This window comes from Lipotes vexillifer, unplaced genomic scaffold (assembly GCF_000442215.2).
Source record: "Lipotes vexillifer unplaced genomic scaffold, Lipotes_vexillifer_v1.1 scaffold1098, whole genome shotgun sequence".
Classification (NCBI taxonomy): domain Eukaryota; kingdom Metazoa; phylum Chordata; class Mammalia; order Artiodactyla; family Lipotidae; genus Lipotes; species Lipotes vexillifer.
In genome coordinates this window covers 784,654-804,916 of record NW_006798559.1, presented here as the reverse complement: position 1 = coordinate 804,916, position 20,263 = coordinate 784,654, and the positions used below count along the sequence as shown (strand labels likewise).

General features: G+C 39.2%; 1 protein-coding gene across 1 annotated transcript in view; it reads left to right on the top strand.

The window, feature by feature from the left end:
• Window positions 1-20,263, top strand: part of DNAH6 (dynein axonemal heavy chain 6) — a 302,264-nt gene that overhangs the window by 176,630 nt on the left and 105,371 nt on the right. The window contains 7 exon segments of the mRNA XM_007470601.1: window positions 400-546; window positions 1,152-1,225; window positions 4,095-4,249; window positions 11,502-11,733; window positions 15,633-15,785; window positions 17,199-17,339; window positions 19,796-20,038. Of these exon segments, the coding sequence (XP_007470663.1) occupies window positions 400-546; window positions 1,152-1,225; window positions 4,095-4,249; window positions 11,502-11,733; window positions 15,633-15,785; window positions 17,199-17,339; window positions 19,796-20,038 (1,145 nt within the window).

Below are 20,263 nucleotides of genomic sequence, written 5' to 3'. Positions count from 1 at the left end.
CCCCCCAACCCCTGTATTTAATCTCATCCCTTCCTGCTGACTCAAGGATTTTGCTCTTATAATTCCCCCTTCTCTTCTGCATTGTCAATGCTTCCTCTTCTATCAGATCATTCCTAACAGCATAAGGCCCTGCTACAACACCTCACAACTTAAAAAATAATTCTCTTTAGGCCCCATATCCCCCTTCTGCTACCCTCCCCATTTTCACTGCTACCGTGTCCCCAGTTTTGCTTTCAAAAAATGAGATCACCATTATTAGATGTGTATATCCACTGGGGAACCATCCATTTCTGGTAGTGTGGGGATAAAGTTGGACTTAAGGATTTCCTCATTAATTAAACTACTAGATACTCCACAATTGTAGAATTTTTCTTCTTTTCTCCTTTTCTTAAAAAACAGGTATCCTTCAATGTGATCCAGGAACAATAAGAGAAGAGATACAGATATTTAGACTTTTTTGCCATGAATGTCAAAGAGTCTTCCATGACCGTTTGATTAATAATGAAGATAAGCACTATTTCCATGCTATTTTGACAGAAATGGCCAGTAAATATCAATCTTTATATCAATCTTTATTTAGCTAGGTTTTTTTGTTTTTTAGTAGAAAAACAATTTGGTTTCTAATCCTAGCCATTAGACTACCAGGGAGACACAATTCGGTTTCTAAAATGAGCAAAATGAATTGTAATCATTCGTGAGTAAAAGTTTTTTTCTTCATATATTTATATATGACCCAAATATATAACAATATATGAAATATTATGGAAATCATTTCATTGAAATTCAGGAAGGGTTAATATTCTTAATTCAGTATAGAATTTTAAGTAGAGGAGGGAAAGTAGGAAAAAAAATAGCATTTTGTTGGATAAAAAACCAGGATATTGCTAAAGTATTTCTTATTTATTAATATGTATTCAATATCTGTTATTTAATAAAATGTTTACTAATAGTAAATATTCTTAATCTTAAATCTGGGAGATTATCAACCAAACTAAAGTGGTATGGCATTAACATGGCTTTCCCTCAGTTTCATGTGTACCAATTAGGCTTCTAAATAAAGTAAGAGGGGTTATTATTCTGTATATCTTATCATTAATATCCTGCATTCAAGCTTATTGTTATACTAAGAATTGATTTTATTTTTTGAATAGACAAACATTTTGGAATTGCAATAGGCCTGGAATATTTTTTGACTAGGCCCATCATATTTGGAGATTTCATTAAGGTAAGTATGTTGTATTGACGACTACATTTGAAGGCTATAAAGCATTTACTGTTTTCTACTTCAAGTTCATATTCTACAAGAGCTTTGCACATGTGAAGATTAGAGATCTAGACCAGGGGTCAGCAAGCTATGGTCCATAGTCCAAATCCACCCACCGCCCATTTTTGTAAATGAAGTTCTATAGGGACTCCGCCACGGCCCATTTGACTGTGTACTATGTATATGACTGCTTTCTAATGACTAGGCAGAGTGGAGTAGTAGCAACACAGGCTATACGACCTGCAAAGCCTAAAATATTTACTATATGTCCCTTGAGAGAAAAAGATTGCTGACTTCTGATCTAGTTACATTCATTTTAATAATAGTTTGAATCCGAAACCCATTCAGGACTCAAATTCCTTTCCTATAATCCTGTGTAGTTCTTCAGCCTCTGCTCAGAGGTTTCCAGTTATGGGAAGCTAATTAGTTAGCAGTTCTGCCTTCTTCATTTCAGGGTAGCTCTAATTAGTAGCAAAATTTTCCTTGTACTAAGTTCCTTAAGTCTGTCCCCCCAGTAACATCTACACATAGGCCCTAATTTTACCCTCTAGACCTACCTAGAATAGACTTATTCTAGATGAGTAACATTATTCTATGTTAGAAGACTTCCGTCTAACCACCCTACCTATGTTGACAGATAGCCGTCTTGTTGACTCTTGTTTGGGTACAACAAGAGTTGTTTGGGTACAACATTCCTACTGTCCCTGAGAGGGCAAGGGCCATGTTTGTTTTGTTCACCCTAAATCCCTAGTTTCCTGCACAGAGCTAAGTAAATAGCAGGCTCTCAATCAATGCTATTTAAACAAATGAATGGACTCATGTTTATATCATACACATATGCAATACCTCACCACCCTGATAACCCCTGACAACTAAAAAAAATACCAAACAATTTATTTGTATGAAATATATCTATTTTTAATTGATTTTTATTGGAGTATAGTTGCTTTACAATGTTGTGTTAGTTTTTAATGTAAAGCAAAATGAATCACCTATACATATACATATATTCCCTCTTTTTTGGATTTCCTTCCCATTTAGGTCACCACAGTGCATTAAGTAAAGTTCCCTGTGCTATACAGTATGTTCTCATTAGTTGTCTATTTTATACATAGTATCAATAGTGTATATGTGTCGATCCCAATCTCCCAATTCCCCCCACCTGCCCCCCTTTTCCCCCTTGGTATCCATACATTTGTTCTCTATGTCTGTATCTCTATTTCTGCTTTGCAAATAAGATCTTCTATACCATTTTTCTAGATCCCACATATATTCATTAATATATGATATTTGTTTTTCTTTCTGACTTACTTCACTCTGTATGACAGTCTCTAGGTCCATCCACATCTCTACAAATGACCCAGTTTTGTTCCTTTTAATAGCTGAGTAATACTCCATTGTGTATATGTACCACATCTTTTTTATCCATTCATCTGTAGATGGACATCTAGGTTGCTTCCCTGTCCTGGCTATTGTAAATAGTGCTGCAGTGAAAATTGTGGTACATGACTCTTGTTGAATTATGGTTTTCTCAGGGTATATGCCCAGTAGTGGCATTGCTGGGTCATATAGTAGGTAATTTTTTAAGGAATCTCCATACTGTTTTCCATAGTGGCTGTATCAATTTACATTCCCAGAAACAGTGTATAAGGGCTCCCTTTTCTCCACACCCTCTCTGGCATTTATTGTTTGTAGATTTTTTGATGATAGCCATTCTGACCGGTGTGAGGTGATACCTTATTGTAGTTTTGATTTGCCTTTCTCTAATAATTAGTGAGGTTGAGCAGCTTTTCATGTGTTTGTTGGCCATCTGTATGTCTTCTTTGAAGAAATGTCTATTTAGGTCTTCTGCCCCTTTTTGGATTGGGTTGTTTGTTTTTTTGATATTGGGCTGCATGAGCTGCTTGTATATTTGGGAGATTAATCCTTTGTCAGTTGCTTTGTTTGCAAATATTTTCTCCCATTCTGAGGGCTGTCTTTTGGTCTTGTTTATGGTCTCCCTTGCTGTGCAAAAGCTTTTAAGTCTACTTAGGTCCCATTTATTTATTTTGGTTTTTATTTCAATATTCTAGGAGGTGGGTCATAAAAAGATCTTGCTGCGAAATATGTCTATTTAAATGTATTCTTAAAATCAAAATCCGAAGTTTATTTTCAGGTGGTGGTTATATTTCCTGTGTGTTTCTAACGATATTATTATCAAATGGGGAAACGAAGCAAAGCAAAAAGAGTAGTTGGACTCTTCTTCCATTGCCTATATGTATTTTAGTCAATGATTCCAAAAGAAAATGTCCCTAGGGCAGTTGCTATGGCAAAGACAAGAAATTATCAATAGGTCCAAATGGACACTCAGTTGCCTATAGTTTACACCAAATATCATGCTCAATGATTTATTTAATTAAATGACTGCTGTGTAAAAACTATGTATAGTTCTGGCATGACTTTTTATAACACAATCTGTCATACATAATTTTCAACAATTTTGCTTTTCTGATGTCAACAGCTTAAGAGCAAAAGTATGAAACCAGAGTAAGTTAAAGTGAGAAAAATTTTCAAATTATTTCTGAGCTTCTGTTTGAGTTTTACTGCGAAGATCATTGAAATTCCAATGTACCACTTGAAGAGGTTGAATTAAATGAATTTTTCAGTTAGCCATGAACGTCTGAGTTTCTTTAAACTGATTTCCTTGGTTTTAAAGCCCTGTTAGCATATATAAGCAAATGACTAAATAAAAATATAGATAAAATAATGTTCCCTCCTAAGGTTATGTATATTGTATACATTTATATATCAGAATTGATCCAACTTGGTTCTTCTCCAATAAATCATCTAGTTTGGAGCAGATAAGACTGACCGGATTTATGATGACATGCCTGATATGGAGAAAATCGCAAATGTTCTACAGGACTATCTTGATGATTATAACCTTATAAACCCCAAAGAAGTAAAGCTGGTGTTCTTCCAGGATGCTATAGAGCATGTTTCAAGGTATAGTGCCATAACGTGCCTAATAATGCATTGATCTAATCTCATTTATATTAAAAGGTAAGGATTAATTTGTAAAACACTCTTTAAATAGATTGCTAGATGGACAAAGGTCTATTAGCAAATCTTGCTGTAACTTAAAGGGGTTTTTTTGATATATTTAAAATATATATGACATGAACATTTTATGGGATCTCAGAGGTCATTATCTTTGGTAGATATTAATAGATTGTTTTGGTTTTTGAAAATGTCCTATCTCATTCCAAAAAAAAGATCTAAGGTTGTTTACAGATATGTACAGTATAACCAGGCTGATTAACATGCATGACTAAAGAAATAGGGGGTTTTACTTTGTTTATAGCAAAAGAAGTTGAATGCAAGGATCATAGATTCTAACTACTTTTGAGTCTGACTCATACCCACTGCAAGTATCCTTTAAGGGTCATCCCCGACATCTAGGTATCCAGCCTGAATATCTGTAGTCCTTGGGGCATACACAACTTTTTAAAATGGCTCATGTCCTGTTGAACAATTCTTAAATTGTAAATATGTGTTAAAAGTGTTGAAATGATAAGGTACTACTGTATAGCACAGGGAGCTATATTCAATATCCTGTGACAAACCATAATGGAAAAGAATATATATATGTGTGTGTGTGTGTGTGTGTGTGTGTGTGTGTGTGTGTGTGTGTATAACTGAGTCACTTTACTGTACAGATGAAATTAGCACAACATTGTAAATCAACTATACTTCAATAAAAAAATTTTTTTAAGTGTTGAAATGATCCTTCAAGGGTAAGTCAAAATCTACTCCCTGTGACTTCTGATACTCATTCCATCCTTTGGAGTGGTAATAATAATAATAATGGCACTGAGTGTGAATATAAACCATGATATGGAGTATCTCATTTAGCTCTGATAACACCTCTGTATGGCTCAATATCATGATCTTTCTAAATATAAGGCTCAGAGAATGTTGCAGTGGTCTGTTGCTACATAATAATCCACTGTAGTAATTAGTAGCTTTATTTTTTCATTATTTCTCATGGCTCCCAGCCATTCTCTCCTGGGGTCTCTCATGCAGTTGCAGTCAGACAGCACCTAGAACACCTGGCCTATCTCTGCCTCCCTGTGGACTCCATTGTCTCTCCAGCAAGACAGCATCAGAGTGCAGGGGCTTCTTACACAGTGACTCAGGGCTCCAAAGGCTCGTGCCCCAAGAGAGAGCCAGGCAGAAGGCAAATGGCCTTTCACAACATAGCCTTGGAAGTCACTCAGCATCACTTCTACCATACTTTGTCAGCAAAAGCATCATGCAGGGCTACCCAAGTTCACAAGATAGGATCAGAGACTCTATCACTTCATAGGGTCAAAGAGCAAGTAGGACCAGAAACATTATTGCAGACATTTTTGGACAATACCGTGTGCCACAGAGAGATTAAGTGAATTGTCCGAAGCCCTCTAGCTGGTGAGTGGCAGGCTGGGGATCATATCCAATGCTTTGATTCTAACTTCACTGTAGATGCCTCCACTGGAAATGGATCCACTCTTTTTCCTAACAGCCCTCCAAATATTTGAAAATCATGACCAAGTTCTTCTTAGCTTTACCTTCTCCAGGCATAATTATCCCAGATGTTTCACTATTGCCTATTAGCAGTTATTTCCAGTTTTCAACATACTGAGCCCTTTATAACTTTTCAATGTTTCACTTAAAATGTGATACCCAGATTTGATATAGTATTCTGTGGAATAAGCAGTGCAAAATGTGTGTGTGGACTGGACTTCCCATGGTCTACTACCATGGCAAGATTTTAATTGCTTTGTTTGTTTCTCTTGTCAACTATATGTTAGTGTTGGACCTTGTTAAGACTGACAGATCTCCAGGATTTTTTTTCCATAACCATAAGCAAACCAAGTCTTTTGCCCTTCCTATACTTCTGCTATTTAATTAACTCTCATTCAAGGATTTATGTTCATCACAGCTCAAGTGGTGTAACATACAATAGTTTGTCATTGGGTTGTCAAGATACCACTTGCTTCCCATCTGTCCCCCTGCCAATATACCCACACACTAACTCCTAACAACGTTTATTCCCATAGCTCAAGCAAGCCCTAAGCCTGAAAGAAAAAAGAAAAGAAAAGAATGGCAGAACTCTGGTCTGAGAAACTTCCTGAAGAATAGACCAGATGATAGGCAAAGTCGGCTTAATTATATTTATAATCTCTCTTACTTTTGTGAAAGGGAATCACCAGGCTACTCAAGGTTTGCTTAAAATATTACAGAAGGAAATTAAAAACCATTTGTAAAATGGGGGAGATTTAGTTTTCCTGTAAAAAGGACCGCCATGTAAATAACTATGTAGACATGTTCTCTTTTTTCTAGAGAGGAATTTCTATTTGTCGTAAGTAAGAGCTCTCAAACACCTACTGCTGATTAGCAATTGGAAAGGACTTCCATTATGAACATAAGTTTTGGGAAAATCACTAAATATTCAGCAATATAGCAGATACTACATTTCCATTTGTTAACATTCTAGGTTCTTGTTTTGTTTTGTTGCATAGGATAACTGCATAAAAGCCTTCCCAACTCAGAAAAAATTAAAATTTACTTCAGAGCCTGTGATTTCGAAGAGCAGTTTGCACCAAGCCGTTTATCTATTACATGCCCCCAAAGTTGTCACCATACTGCAAGGATGGTCAAATGGATCTCTCTGTTAAAATAAAGTTACTAATTGGGAGAGCCATGTCTTGCCTACTACAGCAGAAAAAATGTAACTTTGGAGGATTCTCAATGGAGGGAGTTTTTTATCCATTGATATGTAAGTTGACAGAAAAAATAACACTGGGAAGCAGAAAGGACAAGTCATTTGTTTCAAATAATCTCAGATGGAAAAAAAAATTTGCTATAATATAAATGAAACAAGAAAAGAGTAACATATGAAGTGCAAGAGATTTATGATATTCAATATTTTCATCCACTATAGAGCCCTTGTGCATTATGGGAGGAAATAACAAAACATTATTACATATCCATTCAGCCCTCAATTTTATACTCTCAGAGGTAGCTGAGGAGATATAAGCAAATGATCTGAAGTGTTGTCTGTTAGATGTGCATTGTGACAGAGATATAGCAGTGCCAATAGTACCTGTGGGTCTTAGTTGTTTTAGGGGAGGAGTTAGCAAAGGATCTGTCAAATGAAAAAAAAGAAAAAAATGCACAATGTGAGGGTTATGAGTTAAGTTTTATTTGGGGGGAAATGAGGACTATAGCCCAGAAAACAGCCTCTCAGATAGCTACGAGGAACAGCTCCAGAGAGGTAGGTGGGAGGTGATTTTGGTGAAGGGGGTATGTGCAGTCAAGCACACATTTTGGCAGAAGGTTGCTGCTAGTCACAAGGAACAGATGTCTCCATTAATGATTTTAGTGCTTTTCTAGGTATGAGAAGATGCAAGAAATTGAGCTTGTAAAATCTCCTGAAAATAGATATCTGAAGACCTGTTCTGCCAGTTTTTCCCAGAGCATAGAGTTCCTCATTCCTGATCTCCACCCTGAACTCCTTTCAGGGTGTGTTGAAGGTCAGAGACTGCAGTGGTTAGTGACTTCATTCTTGTAGAACCAGGTGGCAAGCGAGTTTTTAGTTGGCAGGTCCTAGGAAAAGGAGCTACAACCTTCTTTTGTAAAGAGCCAGATGGTAAATATTTGAGGCTTTGCCACAGACCCTGTCACAACGACTCAACTCTGCCATTGTAACACAAAAGCAGCCACTACCACTCAGTGAATAAATGAGCACAGCTGTGCTCAAATAAAACTTCATTTATGGACACTCATGTTGGAATGTCATATGATAATGTCACATACCATAAAATATTACTCCTTTGATTTTTTTGTCAACCATTTAAAAATCTAAACACCACTCTTAGCTCATAGGCCATAAAAAATTTTTTTGAAAAACCAATCTTTGGGTTAAGTTTTGTCCCATAGGTCATCTTTTGCTCACTCCTGTTCTAGACAAAGCAGTGTTATCAAGGCTTTCTGGGCAGTGAAACAGCACAACACTCACCGTAAGGGCAGGAGAGAATGTGAAGCTATAGAAGACCAATCTGAAAGTTTGATACTATTTCAGAAGACCCTGAATAATGACCTAGGAGTCTGTGCTTTGTCCCAGAGGAGCATTTTCAGATCAGTCCTTGTAGGCTCCCCGTTCTAAGCTCACGCTACGCAGCTCCTATGCCCTGCCACCAAAGCTGATGGCGCATGAGAACTATTTAACCACTGTCGTCTAATTCACAGTTTTTAAGGTCTTTAGAAGTTGGTTACTTCAATATAGGTGATTTGGTGATAGTGTACTGAATTTCAGAGATAGTTAGAATGAGAAATCACATGTTTATTTCCTTTTTTCATAAATGTAATTTTACTTATAAAAATGCCTATTACCAAGATCTTTTTAATGATAGAACTACCGCATAAGGAAGACATCTTTATATTTCCTACAAGGAAGAAATAGGTCTACTTTGTTTTCTTTAAAAAAAAAAAATAGTGATTATTTTTCTGATTATATACTAAATACACTTGTTGCGGAAGATTTACAAAAACATTGTTCGTAATTCCACCTCCTCACCTAGAGACAGTCACTTAAAATTGTATGGTGCTTTCAAATATATTTATAAGCATTTATAATTTTTTTACAAAATTCAATTATGGCACATAGAGTTAAACATTATGCCTTAACACATTTCATTTGCCTCCACAAGCCTGTATAATTAAATATTATTTTAAAGCATGGCTTTAACAACCACATTTATGCCATCCTAACTTATTTTCTAACTTATTTTAATGCAACCTCTTTTTTGTTTCATGGATTTTCTCTCTCTCTCATGATCTGAAAGGATTCTATTTGCAGCTAGCATTAGGTTTGTTTTTTAATATTGTCAATATGATAACAAAACCATTAAAAGAACTAAATATCCATCAGTAGGGAACTGATTAAATACATTATGATATATCTATTGCTGTATTCACTAGCATGAGAATGTCCATAAAGCATTATTTAGCAAAACAGTCACAAAACAAAATGTAGTATAGAGATTAATTCCATTTTTGTAAACACACACATACAAGTCAACAGACATAAATTTATTTATGAAGCACCTACTATTTGCTACACACTGCTCCCATAGAGAGCAGGACAGCATCCAGGCCCTCGTGATGGAGCTTACAAGTGGTAAAGTGTTAGCAATGGTTTTTTCCCATCAGTTACAATTATCATGTTTTTCTTTCTTAATTAAAATAGTAATAAAGCCATTATCCTTTTCAAATAGTTGAACTTTGTTTTTTCCAGTTATCAGCATCATGAATTAAAAATAGAGTAGATGACAGATACCTTCCTATTAAAAAGAGAGAGAGAGATTGAGAGAGAGAAATTAAACCTGCATTTACATTTCTCCCATGATTTCTTGGTTTCTGATGACCCAATCTGAGATTTTAGGTGATAATTTTTTTTAAAGAAATTTTTTACATTTGCATCTTCTTTTTAAGGTGAGTTTATTGACATTACCATTACCCTTTTTTATATATAAATTTATTTATTTTTGGCTGCGTTGGGTCTTCGTTGCTTCAGGCGGGCTTTCTCTAGTTGCGGTGAGTGGAGCCACTCTTTGTTGTGGTGCGCAGGCTTCTCACTGCGGTGGCCTCTCCCGCTGCCGAGCACGGGCTCCAGGCATGCGGGCTTCAGTAGCTGTGGCACGCGGGCTCAGAAGTGGTGGCTCGCGGACTCCAGAGTGCAGGGTCAGTAGCTGTGGCGCACAGGCTTCATTGTTCTGCAGCATGTAGGATCTTCCCAGACCAGGTCTCAAACCCGTGTCCCCTGCATTGGCAGGAAGATTCTTAACCACTGCGCCACCAGGGAAGCCCTGCCATTACCTTTTTATCTTAACAACAGTATACGAACTTGACTCTCATACAGACTGCTCACTTTTATAATGACATCCCTTTCCCCTTTTTCTTGAGTTTCTGAATTTTATTCATACTTCTCTGTATACCTTCAAGGATTCTTTTAGGAAGGACTTGCGGGTGGTTTACTCTCTGAGAAATAACTTGATAGCTTTCCCTCTTAACCATTGTGGAATGTCGTCTTGTAAAAGAGATGCCTGAGGCCAGCCTAAAATTATTTGTCCCTTTGGGAGTAATCTATTATGTCTATTTTTCAGATGCTCACAAATTTTCAATTATGTCTAAAATATAGATTTCTCTTTCATACTTTGATTCACATATGCATGTGTGCATACATTCACCTACACACACACACATAGTTTATTTTATATTTATAGATCTCCTAGAAAACATTTAGTGTTTTGCTTGTCTTCTTTGACTTTCTTTCCTGACACTTAGTGACTTCCTCAGATCTAGGGGCTCAGCTCTGGGGGTTTCTTCTATTATTTCAGCTCTATCCCCTCTTATTCCTCCTACAATTCCCATTGTGTGGCCTCTGGGATTCAATTTGTTTCTCCTGTTTAGCTTCCATTTTCTCTCTTGTCATTTTTAATATCATTATCTTTTTTCTCTGAGGTCTGGCTAAATTCCTTGTGTTTGCCTTCCACTTCACCTATTCAATTTTCCACAGTATCTTATTTGTGATGCCCATCTTCCACGGAGGTTTTCAATTTGGTAGTCAGACTTTCCGTCAACAATCAATTTTTTCCTACACTTGGATTTTTTTCCCCTTTCTGAGTGCTCACTCTAGTATCATGATTGCAATTTTTTATAAATTCTTATTGTTAACATGAATCAGAAATTTTCTAAAATTTTGTTGATATAGTAAATCCATTTCAGATTATTCCCATTGATGTTTTCTGAGCTGCAGTCTCCTCTCCTACATTCAGCGATTTTTCTCTTGCTCATCCTTAGAAATAGAGACCTGCTTGCCCATATAATGGTTAATATAAGTAGTGGCCTAGAGCAGCCAAGCTCCCTAACAAAATCCTTCACACTTTGAAGAAGGGAGAAGAGATTTTACCCTACTTAATTTGCGAGACCAAGGCCAACAGCCTATAGGAAATGGGGGAGAGATGCATATAAGGAAACCAGTGGTGCTTTTCTCCCAACCGTGAACCTCAGACATACCCTGCTCTTCCCTGTGGCCTTTGGCTGGGGGATGACCCTCCAGAGGCCACCAGCCTTCCACACTGGGGCAGGCCCTCTGAGCAGAAGCCTTGTCTGTACACTTGAAATAAACCTTTGTCTGCTTTGTCTCCTGCAGGATCGCCCGCATGATTCGTCAGGAAAGAGGCAACGCCCTGCTGGTTGGAGTGGGAGGCACAGGAAAGCAGTCTCTTACAAGACTTGCAGCTCACATATGTGGTTACAAATGTTTGCAGATTGAATTGAGCCGGGGGTATAATTATGACTGTTTTCATGAAGACCTGAGGAAGCTGTACAAACTGGCTGGTGTAGAAGACAGGAATATGGTTTTCCTCTTCACAGACACCCAGGTACGTATCTAAATAGCCAAAGAGCAAGAACAGGAAAAGGACAAGTGTTACAATCACGTGTGTGAGCTTCAAATAGTTTTTAGGATGTAGTTCAGGGAATCATCCCCTCTAATAACAGAGTTCTTGGGCCTTATGAAAGACTTTTACGATACATTTTTACTTCTTTTACCAACTATTGCTTCCCCCTTTAAATTCTAAGTAAGTAAATGTGATCAGAGGTTAAGAGGGCGAGAAAGGACTTAACTTTTCTTGGAGGGAAAGGGCATAGAAAACAGAGGTAATAAAACTATTCCTGTAGAAATAAATATAAGAAAGTAATTCCCTAAGCGAAATCAATTAGGGAAACATGCTTCACTCAAGAAAAGGAAAAAATAATGGATATGTTTTGGTTAAATTAAATTTAAAATTAAAATAAGATTGCATCTATGTCTACAACAAATTTAACTGATCCTGAATTTATTCCATAATAGAGGATTGTCTACAGTGATTACACTTTTAATGTTAGGGAAAATAAACGTCTATAGAAATCAGCCAAGGAATAAAAAAGTGATAAATCTGATGCATAAATACTTTAAAATTCATTTTAATTTTGAAAACACTATAAAATGACTAAGTACGAATAAAGCGGGAAAATTGTTTTTAACATCTGTGACAAGCAGTGACCTTATATCTGAGTATGTAAATATTTTTTACAAATGAGAAAAGACCCACAGCTGAGTGTGTGGCCACTGTGTCCTGAGCCGAAGTCACATAACCTCCCCACACCACATGCCCCCGTATTCGGTGCCCTGCCCCACTAGACCTGGCGTCTAGTGCCCCAGCGTGCCCTCACCCACTCCTGAAAGTCTCCCTTACTGAAGTCAGCCCATAAAGTCTGGAAGAGGTGACTGCTTCTTCAAATGGGCAGACATCTACGTAAGTCTACAGGGATCGTGAAGAATCAGGGAAACGTGACTCCACAGTAAGCCTCCAATAACCGACCCCAAGAAATGGAGATCCACAAATTGCCGCACAAAGAATTCAAAACAATGGTTCTAAAGATGCTCAGAGAGCTACAAGAGAACACATAAACAATTTCGTGACATCAGGAAAATAATGCAAGAACAAAGTGACAGCAAGTGACATCACCAAGATGGTGACATAGGTCAGTCCCGACTTTGCTCCCCCTCACAGGAACACCTAACAATTATTCACGGACGAGACACGGAGAAAATCCTAGAACCTGGGGGGTGAGGCTGAAGCACACCCCTGCACCACAGAGGCCAAGAAAGTCCACGTTAGAAGGGTAAGAGGAGCAATGACACACTGACCACGTTGCCCTCCTCCCAGGCCAGCACAGCACCACATCAAGAGGTCTCCTCTGAGCCTGGGGTCTCTCCAGTGGGAAGAAAGAGCCCAGGGTGGACATCCAGCTCCCGCAGTGTTCTGGGTAGCATCTTGGGAGTTTCACTCCAGTCTCGCATCACAGGGATGGCGGAGGAATCTGCAGCGCTTGACCTCTGGGAATCTGATTGTGACGGAGAAGGCGTGAGGATGTAACAACCAGCACTCAGATCATGACAAAGCAAGTTCTTACCCACAGTGCCCAAGAGTGGTCCAGGCTAGCAGCTTTGCTCATCTGCAGAGCCAGTCTGACCAGAGAACTCAGCTGGGTGCAGGTCGACCTGATTCGAGGTCCTCAAATGAAGAGCCTTGCCAGCCCTGGAGCCTGGTCCGGTCCCCCCACCCGCCCAGTCATACCCTGCTCACTGCTGAGTGTAGCTCCTGGCCCCGCCCAGCCAGAAAGCCTGGCCAGAACACCTGGAAAGCAGTGTAGCCCAGCTTACGCTCAAGAGAAGAGTATGGCAGACAGAGTAGATGGCCCACAGGGCAAAGTCAGTGGAGTGACATTGTCCAGCCATGGAACTTGGGGTGCAGATCAGCTTGAGTTCAGACCACAGACAAAGAGCCTTTCCAGCTTTGGAGCCAGTTTCCTGCTCCTCCCAGGCAAGGCAGCTAATTCATAGTCCCATCCACTGCTTAGTTCCCAGCCCCTCCGAGCAGAAAGCTTGACCAGAAACACCTAGGAAGATGTTTGGAACCAGCTCTCCTTCTCCACCTCAGCAAGGGGGCTAATTCATAACAGTGCCCAATGATGAGTGTACCTCCCTGCCACGCCCCACCCCACCAGACCACAAAAAGCCTTTTTGGGATTGGAACTCATTCTCGCACTCTGCCAGGGCAGGGAAGCTAATTCATAGCCCCACCTACCGCTAAGTATAGTACCCAGCCCCAACAGTCTAGGAAACCTGATAAGAGCACCCAGACAATCACAGAGCTCACCCTATAGCCTTGCTCACTTAAAACCAAGTCAGAAATCCTGTCCAACTGTTCTCAGCCAGTTGCATCACCCATGACCTCAGAGCTCAGGCATTATCCCTACCCTAAAATAGACATTGATAGCAAGTCCCATCCGCTCAAAGATATTACCAGTTGATATGTCCCAAACTGAGCTGACTGGTGAAGAACAATCTCTGCCAAAGTGAGCCAGTAAAGTCTGGAAGAGAAGATCACTTACTCAGATGTGCAGATGACAATGTAAGGAATCAAGGATCAGGAACAATCAGGTAAACATGACACCACCAAAGGAAACTAATAAAGCCCCAGTAACTGACCCTAAAGAAGGGAAGATCTGTGAATTGTCAGACAAAGATTCAGATTAATCCTCTTAAAAAAGTTTAGTGAACTGAAAAAACACACAGATGGACAACTAAATGAAATTAGGAAAACAATGCATAAACAAATGAGAAGTTCAACAGAGAAATAGAAACAATTTTTTAAAAAGCCAAACAGAAATCTCAGAGCTGAAAAATACAATGACTGAACTGAGGAATTCAATAGAGAGCTTCAAAAGGATTCAACCATGTGGAAGAAAGAACCAGTGACCTAGAAGACAGGACATTTAAAATTATCCAGTCAGAAGCATAAAAAGAAATAGAAAGAGTGAAGAAAGCCTATGGGACTGATGGGACACAATCAAAACAAACAATATCCACATTGTGGGAATTTCGGAAGAAGAGAAAGAGAAATGGACAGAAAGTATATATTGTATACGGTATGAGAATGTAGTCCAATTCTTTATGGATGTAGCAGTCTAGTTTTCCCAGCACCATTTATTGAAGAGACTGTCTTTTCCCCATTGTATGTTCTTACCTCCTTTGTGTAGATTAATTGCCCATAGAAGTGTGTGTTTTATTTCTGGGGTCTCTATTCTGTTCCATTAATCTGTGGGTCTGTTTCTGTTCCAATACCATACTGTTTGAATACTGTAGCTTTCTAGTATAGTTTGACCTCAGGGAGCATGATACCACCAGCTTTGTTCCTCTTTCTCAAGGTGAGTTTGGCTATTCAGGATCTTTTGTATTTTCATAGAAATTTTAAAAACAAACTGTTTGGCTCTTCTTTATATCTTCTCTTTGTTAGACTTCTTACTATGTTCATCCAGTCTTCTCTCTAGTTCATGAGAATCTTTATGGTCATTACCTTGAACTCTTTATCAGGTAGATTACTTATCTTCACTTTGCTTAGTTCTTCTGAGGTTTTATCTTGTTCCTTCATTTGGAATATATTCCTCTGTTGCCTCATTTTGCCTAATTCTCTGTTTATATTTCTATGCATTAAGTAGGTCACTCTCATTGATAGTTGCTCTGTAAATAGTTGTAATTTTGGTGTGCCGTGGGAGGAGGTAAGCTCAGCGTCATCCTACTTTAACATCTTGGCCACTCCCCCAGGGTCATCTTCTCTTAAAGATAAAATTAACTCAATGTGAATTTTAGATCATATATTTGCTTTGTAATATACAGGCAGTAAATGTAAAATGGTTGAATAAGGTATAATGACCACTCTGCTTTCTTCTACAGATTGTAGTAGAAGAGTTTCTAGAAGATATAAATAACATCCTGAACTCAGGTGAAGTGCCTAATTTATTTGAAAAGGATGAACTGGAGCAGGTTTTAGCAGCCACCAGACCAAGAGTGAAAGAAGTAGGAATTTCTGAGGGGAATAGAGATGAGGTAGGACATGTCAGAATGGTAAGAAGGTTTTGGAAGACAAAAAGTTGTCTTAGCCTTTTTCCAGTGGTCCACAAATCCCCTTAAGCAGTCCATGGATAGAATTTTTTCAATATAATTTGTTTCCTTTGTAATCCTATGTATTTTATTTCCTACATTTAAAGCATTGGTTCATCAGACTTCCAGAAACTGTTATGGAAAGCAGAAAACAGAAACCCTGCTACCCCATGGAGATCATAGATCTGTCCAAACTGGAAAGCTTCTCTTATCCTTCTTAAACACAAATTTATTTCACACACCCCCAGTACCCTGCCTAAGGAGTTCAATACTTTTGAGTGCCTTTCCTATCAGCAAGATTATGAAATGCATTCTCTCTCTCTCAACCTCTCTCTGTCTCTCTCTGTCTCTCTCTGTCTCTGTCTCTCTGTCTCTCTGTCTCTCTGTCTCTAACACACACACACACACACACACACAACACACACACACACACACAACACACACAACACACACACACACACACACACACACACACACACACACACACACACACACACACAACACAGCTGCTGTCCACATCCATTTCTCCAGCACTGTGCTACACTCTGTAAGCCGCTATTTGTCTAGCCCAGGCCTTTCTCTTCTTTCTGCACCTTATCTAACTTTTTGGTCTAGTCTTTCTCATATCATCTCTTCTGTGTCCTTTCATGAGAATTCCCTCCACTGCTAGGTCAGGACTTATAGGTACAGTCAACCAATGTAAGCAGAAATGGCTTTATTTGAGGGACACAACCATTGGGAAGGCTAAAGAAAGGGATTCCAGGCTGAATTCCTTGGAATGATTATGAAATGACACTGTAGAAGTCAACAGTCAAGGACACTGCTGCCTCTGCCACAACCATTCTGCTGATCCAGGAAACCTCTAACCAATCAGTGTGCTACTGCTTCAGCTGCCAGCTCCAAAGCCATGTGTCCCCCACCATGTTGGGAGCAACTGAAGTAAGGAGCCAAATCCAGAGATAGTGACCCCAGGTCCATGCCATTTCTGCCAGGCTCTGCACCTACAAAAATAGTTGCCCTGTACCCTGTCTCTTTCTCCCAGTGGTCTCCTACCCCAAAGCAAAACCTTGTATGAATACCTCTCTCCACTTTATTCAAGGGGTCTCCTTAAATCCACTGATGAAGAGGACCTATGTCACATCCCAAACCCAAGTTGCAACAGAGTCTGCAAAACGTCATTTAATCTTTCCAGTCTGCATGAGAAAAAGGGGTTGGAATGGGATGTTAAAACAATTCATACATCCACTATGCTAACATTTTTTAAATTTGATATTGGTAGAGTCAGATGCATTAGCCAACACTTATTTTCATGGTTGGTTCAGCCTTATTCTAAATTGAAAATGTCTTTCTTTTTGTCAGGTGTTTCAATACTTTATCAGCAGAGTCCGTCAGAAGCTGCACATTGTTCTCTGCATGAGCCCCGTTGGGGAGGCCTTTCGGTCCCGATGCCGGATGTTTCCATCCCTTGTGAACTGCTGCACCATTGATTGGTTTGTCCAGGTCGGTGACATCACAGGATATCTGTTTGAGAAGTAGGACTCGCTTGATTTTTTTTTTTTTTTTTTTTTTTTTTTTTGCGGTACGTGGGCCTCTCACTGCTGTGACCTCTCCTGTTGTGGAGCACAGGCTCCAGACGTGCAGGCCCAGTGGCCATGGCTCAAGGGCCCAGCCGCTCCACAGCATGTGGGATCTTCCGAGACCGGGGCACGAACCCGCGTCCCCTGCATCGGCAGGCGGACTCTCAACCACTGCACCACCAGGGAAGCCTCGATTTTATTTTTTTTTAATGAAGTATAATTGATTTACAATGTTTCAGGTGTACAGCAAAGTGATTCAGTTATATATATATTTATATATATATATATATATGTTTCAGATTATTTTCCATTGTAGGTTATTAAAAGATATTGAATACAGTTCCCAGTGCTATACAGTAGGAACTTGTTGCTTATCTATCTTATATATAGTAGTGTGTATCTGTTACTCCCAAATTTCCAATTTATCCCTCCCCGCACCTTTCCCCTTTGATAACCATAAGTTTGTTTTCTATGTCTGTGAGTTTATTTCTGTTTGTAAATAAGTTCATTTGTATCATTTTTTAGACTCCACATATAAGTGATATCATATGATATTTGTCTTTCTCTGTCTGACTTCACTTAGTATGATAATCTCTAGATCCATCCACATTGCTGCAAATGGCATTATTTCATTCTTTTTTATGGCTGAGTAATACTCCACTATATCTATCTATGTCTATATATCTATATATATATATACACATTACTCATTTTTTTTTTTTTTTTTTTTTTTTTTTTTTTTGCGGTTCATGGGCCTCTCACTGCTGCAGCCTCTTCCGTCGCGGAGCACAGGCTCCAGATGCGCAGGCTCAGCGGCAATGGCTCACAGGCCCAGCTGCTCCGCAGCATGTAGGATCTTCCTGGACCGGGGCACAAACCCGTGTCCCCTGCATTGGCAGGTGGACTCTCAACCACTGAGCCACCAGGGAAGCCCCATTACATCTTCTTTATGCATTCATCTGTTGATGGACATTTAGGTCTCTATACCATGTCTTGGCTATGGTAAATAGTGTTGCTATGAACATAGGGGTGCACGTGTCTTTTGAATTAGAGTTTTTGTCTTTTCCGGGTATATGTCTGAACTTGCTTGATTTTAACGTGGTAACACATTGTCCAATAACTCCTCAAGTGTACTTACATTAGCTTCAAAGCCCACTAGGAACTTACTCATGTGCAAGGGATGACAATGACAATCATTGAACAAAGGCAGAATGGAATTTATAAAGAAGAGAAGATTATTAAATTTACCACTGTAGAGTTACCATTGATCTTGACAAGAGCTGTTCCAGTGGAGTGATGGGGTAGAAGGTTCAAGAGAGAAGAAAGGAGGGGAATCAGAGACAACTCTTTCAAGGAGTTTTGCCACAAAGGAACACTATGAGATGGGTAATAGCTAGAGGGGTATGTGAGATCAAGATAGAAGTATTTTTTTTAAGTGGAGAACACAAACAACACACGTGTGCTGTTGGAAATTATTCAGAAAAGAGAATTATATTGATGGTGCAGCAGAGTTAGGCATTGTTGGATCAGTGTCACCAAATAGGCAAGAAGGGATGTGATGGCTTCACCAGTGAAGGGGCTAACATGGGCAGGGAGCACGCACAGCTCACCCCAGAGTATAAGCCCACAGATGCAAGTAGAGGGGAAGACGTGGGGGTGAAAATTCATTGAAGTTCTGTTTGCATTGCTTCTATTTTCTTTTTAGTGATGTGGGGAGCAAGGTCATGAACTGAGAATGAAGAGGAAAGAGGAAGTGTTAGCAGTCTGAGGAAGTAACATAGGGTGCGAAATACTCAGGAGGATACAGGAGTGACGGATGAGACAATGTAGAAGCATTTCTGGGCTGAGCTAAGAACCCGCTTGATCTAGTTGCCATGAATTGACAGTGAGGCCAGTCAGCACAGCTGTGGGGGGTTTTCTCCAGCCGTGCTACCTGCACAGTTGCAGGTGTGGAGTAACAGAGAGTTGCACTTGACTGAGCAAAGAGACAAGAGAGGAGCAAAGGAGTTGAGGTGAACAGGACAGTGATTATAACCGTGAACCTGACACTCAAACTGTATAATAAACAGAGAGAGGACATGAGGTCCTCATAATGGATGTGATTTTATTCATTTAATTATGCTAAAAACACCCACGTTTATTCAATCAATCAAATAGTTTTTGAACAACTTCTGTGTACCAGACACTGTGCTGGGGTCAGCAAATGCAGAACCAGGACCTCCCTTAAATGAGCACAACTATTCAATTCATGAAACATCATGGACACGAATAGGAGTTAACAAGGTAAAAGCGGGGACAAGGCGAAAAAGACTTTCAGAGAAATGCATGTGTATTATGGAAATAAGCAACAGACTTTCCAAATCATATCTTTATTTACAGTGGCCCAGAGAAGCACTTCTTTCTGTATCAAAGACGTTTCTCTCAAATGTTGATGCTGTAAATGAAGAACTGAAAGAAAAGCTCTCCCTCATGTGTGTGAATGTCCACTTGAGTGTCTCCAGTATGGCGGAACGCTATTACACAGAGCTCCGGAGACGGTACTACACAACGCCCACCTCCTACTTGGAACTCATCAATCTCTACTTGTCTATGCTGAGCAAAAAAAAGAAGCAGTTGGTTTCAGTAAGTTTAATATTATTAACTTAAAAAAAAAAACTTCTTTCTTTGCTTGGACTCAAAACTTTTGCCAGAATGAGTGGAAGATCTATATTCCATCTTGCCTACTGGACCTCTCTCCATTCCATACATGCCCTTGAAAACCGACAATATGACCAAAAAGTGTCTCATGCTGTCAGTCCTAAGGCCTTCCCCTTCTTTTTTTTTTTTTTTTTTTTTTTTTTTTTTTTT